Source organism: Elephantulus edwardii, unplaced genomic scaffold (genome assembly GCF_000299155.1).
Source record: "Elephantulus edwardii isolate Elephantulus edwardi_28Jun2011 unplaced genomic scaffold, EleEdw1.0 scaffold00103, whole genome shotgun sequence".
Classification (NCBI taxonomy): Eukaryota; Metazoa; Chordata; class Mammalia; order Macroscelidea; family Macroscelididae; genus Elephantulus; species Elephantulus edwardii.
In genome coordinates this window covers 11106743-11110555 of record NW_006399853.1, presented here as the reverse complement: position 1 = coordinate 11110555, position 3813 = coordinate 11106743, and the positions used below count along the sequence as shown (strand labels likewise).

The following is a 3813-nucleotide window of genomic DNA, read 5'->3' as shown; positions in this document are numbered from 1 at the left end:
CATGTTGGAAGGAGGGACCGGTTCTTGGAGAAGGACATCATGCTTGGGAGGGTGGAGGGACAGCACGGGAGGGAAAGGCCGTCTATGAGGTGGATTGATTCAGTGACTGGGGTAATCGGAATGGGTGTGTCGGAGACAGTGCGATTGGCACAGGACAGAGCAGAGTTTAGGGCTGTTGTACACAGGTTCGCTATGAGTCACAAGAGACTCGACAGCACATAACAACAACTACAATAGGAATAAGAGGATTTCGAATTGGTTTTATTAATATCTCCTGAATCCTTGCTTTAGACAGACACACGTGTAAGCACAACGTGGCAGTCATGACCTGGAAGTCTCCTGACCCTTCTAGAACCTCTTCTCTGATTCCACCTCTTGTTTCTAGTTCCACTTCTCATTGGTTTATAAGACAGGATCATGTTTACAACCATGAATTCTTCAGTACAGTATTTGTCTTTCTGGTTAACAAGACGCTCAGAGATGCTATCGTCCAGGGATCTCAGTGGCCTACTCTATAGGAAATTGAACTGTTAACCAAAAGGCCGAGCCTCTCCGGTGGTTCAAATCCACCAGAAGCTCAACCAGCGGAGGATGGGCGATCTTCTCGTATATGATTTACAGCCTCAGAAATCCAAAGGAGAGCTAGCTCTGCATTCATAAAATATCCGGAGGAGCTATTATTCAGAGCGTTCTAAAAGAGCATAGGTCCTAGCACATAACATATTTGAACGATTATGCCTTTAAAAGAGAATCTAACAGAAATATGTTGTTTTTGTTAGTTGCCACTGCGTTGACTATGACTCATATTGACCTTTGGAACAACAGATTGAAGTTTTGCCATGTAGAAATATGGCAATTAATAAACAACTTTACTCACTGTATTAGCAATTAAGGCATGCTCAGATATAATAATTAGTACTCATTGTTTTAATAATCAGATAATAAAATGCACATTAAGAGAAAGTTCATTTTATCTTTTCTTATTGTTGCAAGTCTCTTTTACTTATCTCAATAATAAATAAAAAGAAGAATTTATACGTATTTATGTGTATATATATTGTTGTTGTGTGCCATTAAGTTGGAACCAATTCATACCTAACCCTCTGGCAGGTTTTTAGAAGCAGTTAATATCACAGGAGGAGACTGCCCATCCTTCTCCCGTGGAGCAGCTGGTGGTATTTGAACAGTGTGCCTTCAGGATTACAGCACAGCTTCTTGCCACTATGCCACCAGAGCTCGTGTGTGTGTGTGTCTGTGTGTGTGTATTATTGTTGCGTACTCATAGCTGACCCTCCAGTGGGTTTTCAGAGGCTATAAATACACTGGAAGTGATTGCCCATCTTTCTCCCTAGAGCTACTGGTGGATTTGAACAACCTATCTTTGGGTTGACAGCACAACTTCTTATCACCAAGCCAGCAGAGCTCCGTGTATATCTATATATCTGTCTATATACACATACATATATATGAAGACAGTTCGAATCTCCCAGCTGATCTGAGGGAGAAAGATGGGCAATCTCTTCCCATATAATTTACACCCTCTGAAAACCTGCTTGAGAGTCAGCTGTGAGTTGGTTCAAACTCAAGGCACAGAATGACAATAACAATCCTATATGGTAGGTAGTCTTTGACCTAAAAGGAAACAGAGTAGGAAAAACATAAGAAAATAAGGAATGAGCTCAAGACCATAGAGCTGGAATTAGAAGCTAGGATTGAGGTGAACTTGAGTTGATGCCGCCATGTGCAGTCCATACAGAGAGGGTTTCCAAGCTCCATGTCTATGAAGTGACACACACATTTCCAACAAGTCACTGAGTTTATGGGCCCAGCATGGAAATAGGAACTGTCCTGGAGGAGATCATGGCTGGAGGGTGACTAGTGTAATGAGTGTGGCTCCATAGCTACCAGTGAAACGTTAGGAGGGTGGTTCTAGCCTACAGAGTCTTGGATTATCTACTCAACTTGAGTCCCCCCTTCCTTCTGGATTCTTGGAAGTTTGGTTCTTCTCCAATTGATAGTGATACCATCAATCAGACTTGAACTTTCCATAGCTTCCCTGCTTAAGTGCCTGTTTTCGGCAACACCCTTAGAATATTCCAGTTCTCCTTATGTTCCCAAACCCCATAGAGCACCAATGATCCCAGGATGATGTCTAGGTTTCTCCTATTGTTTGAGTTATCTCTGCTCAGTACTACAGCCCCATTCTTCCAACACAAGTACCAGCGACTTCAATTCACCATAGTCACAATCTCCAGACCCCAGTCTCACTCTCAGCCTTCTCAAACTTGACCATCTACAGAAATAAACTAGGTGGACAAAGAAGAAGTAAACAAAAAGGGTGTTGAGGTTGGGGCCATTCCCTAATCTATCAGAACCCCGAAGAGCAGAAGAAGGATGAATGAGAAGGCTTTCTTTTTTTTTTTTTATGTGTCATAAATTTTATTTTAAAAGTTTTATTACCAAAAAAGTAAAAATCCAGTAAATCAGGAAAATCTGAAAATATTTTTCCTAGGCTTTGATGAGAGAATGATCTTTCTTCCAGTTCTATTTTATATCATTATTTTAAAAGTCCTATTTCCAGTCTAATTAGAGAGATTTATGTGCCCAACATGGCCGAGAATAAATACAGCAAAAAGGCAAAAGCTGTAAAGCTAAGGGCATGCAATTTGCTCTAAGAGAAACCCCTGAGTCTCAGGAACACCAAAAGTGGCAAAGAGGAGCATCTGGCCAGAATGTGAATTTCGTTCAGTTATCCTTGTCTTTTGCTCCATGTTTCAGGATGCGTGTGAACTCGATGTAATTGAAATTCCCCTTTTTGTCGATCGGAGCTTCTCTGTAGAGCTCGTCCACCTGCTCGTCTGTAAAGCGGTCCCCCATGGTGGTCAGCAGCTCTCTTAGGTAGTCTTCCTGAACGGTGCCTGTCGCTTCTTCATCAAAGCAGGCAAAAGCATTTCTGATGACATCTTCTGAATCTGTCCCATTGACCTTCTCCCCAAACATCGTGAGGAACATGGTAAAGTTGATGGGCCCTGGAGCTTCAATTATCATGTTTTCTAGGGACTCATCAGTAGGGTTCTTCCCTAGAGAGGCCAGCATATAATGCAAATCTTCCTTATCGATGAAGCCATCTCTGTTCTGGTCAATCATGTTGAAGGCCTCTTTGAACTCCTGAATCTGGGACTGATCAAACATGGCAAACACGTTGGATGTTGCACGCTGAAGGTGCTTCCTGCCCTTGATCTTATTCTGTTTGCTCGCCATGGTGGGGGTTAAATCCTGCGCCGCCGGAAGAATCCAAGGGCTCGGGCCACTGTCCAGCTGCGTCCGCACTGTCCGTGCGCCGCGATCACCACACCCCTGCTCACCCGGGAGAGCTGACACTCAGCACTTCGCGTCCCGTTTTTGAGAACGCTTTCTGTAGACGAGGCAGGGAGTGGAAAGACCAGGTGTGGAAAACTAGGGAGAAGTACAGCTTATGAAAACCTAGAGAGGTGACAGTGCCTGGCAAACTCTGAGGACATTGCTAGTCAGACATCATAGTAACTGGGGCAGAGACAGGGCTGAGGTGGATGAGCAATCAACTGCTGAACAGAGAAGATGCGGTCATGAGATTGCTTCTCCTAGACTCTAAAAACGGGAGCCTGGGTGTCATGGTGGTCAGAACAACCAGCTGCTAAATGCAAGGCCAGTGTTTTGAACCCACTGACTGCTCAGCCAGGTTTCTCAGGCTGGGTAGCTCTATTTTGCTCCATAGGATTGTGAGGCGACAATAAAGGGTTTATACTTTTAAGAAGGAATAGTTGTTGTTACTAT

General features: G+C 43.6%; 1 protein-coding gene across 2 annotated transcripts; it reads right to left on the bottom strand.

Moving 5' to 3' along the window:
* Positions 1–2745: 2745 nt before the first annotated feature.
* LOC102852520 (myosin regulatory light polypeptide 9-like) lies at positions 2746–3270 on the bottom strand. 2 transcript variants are annotated; one of them, XM_006891742.1, is made up of 2 exons: positions 3083–3261; positions 2746–2920 (listed from the first exon to the last, which is right to left on the bottom strand). In XM_006891742.1, exons 1-2 carry the CDS (start codon positions 3259–3261, stop codon positions 2746–2748), a joined length of 354 nt encoding a protein of 117 aa, XP_006891804.1. The 2 variants fall into 2 exon arrangements, with proteins under 2 accessions (XP_006891804.1, XP_006891805.1); XM_006891743.1 differs by having other exon boundaries at positions 2746–3270.
* Positions 3271–3813: the final 543 nt, after the last annotated feature.

What these genes read in the sequence shown, in the direction of transcription:
- LOC102852520 (XM_006891743.1), bottom strand. Translation starts at nt 3,261, where the DNA reads ATGGCGAGCAAACAGAATAAGATCAAGGGCAGGAAGCACCTTCAGCGT.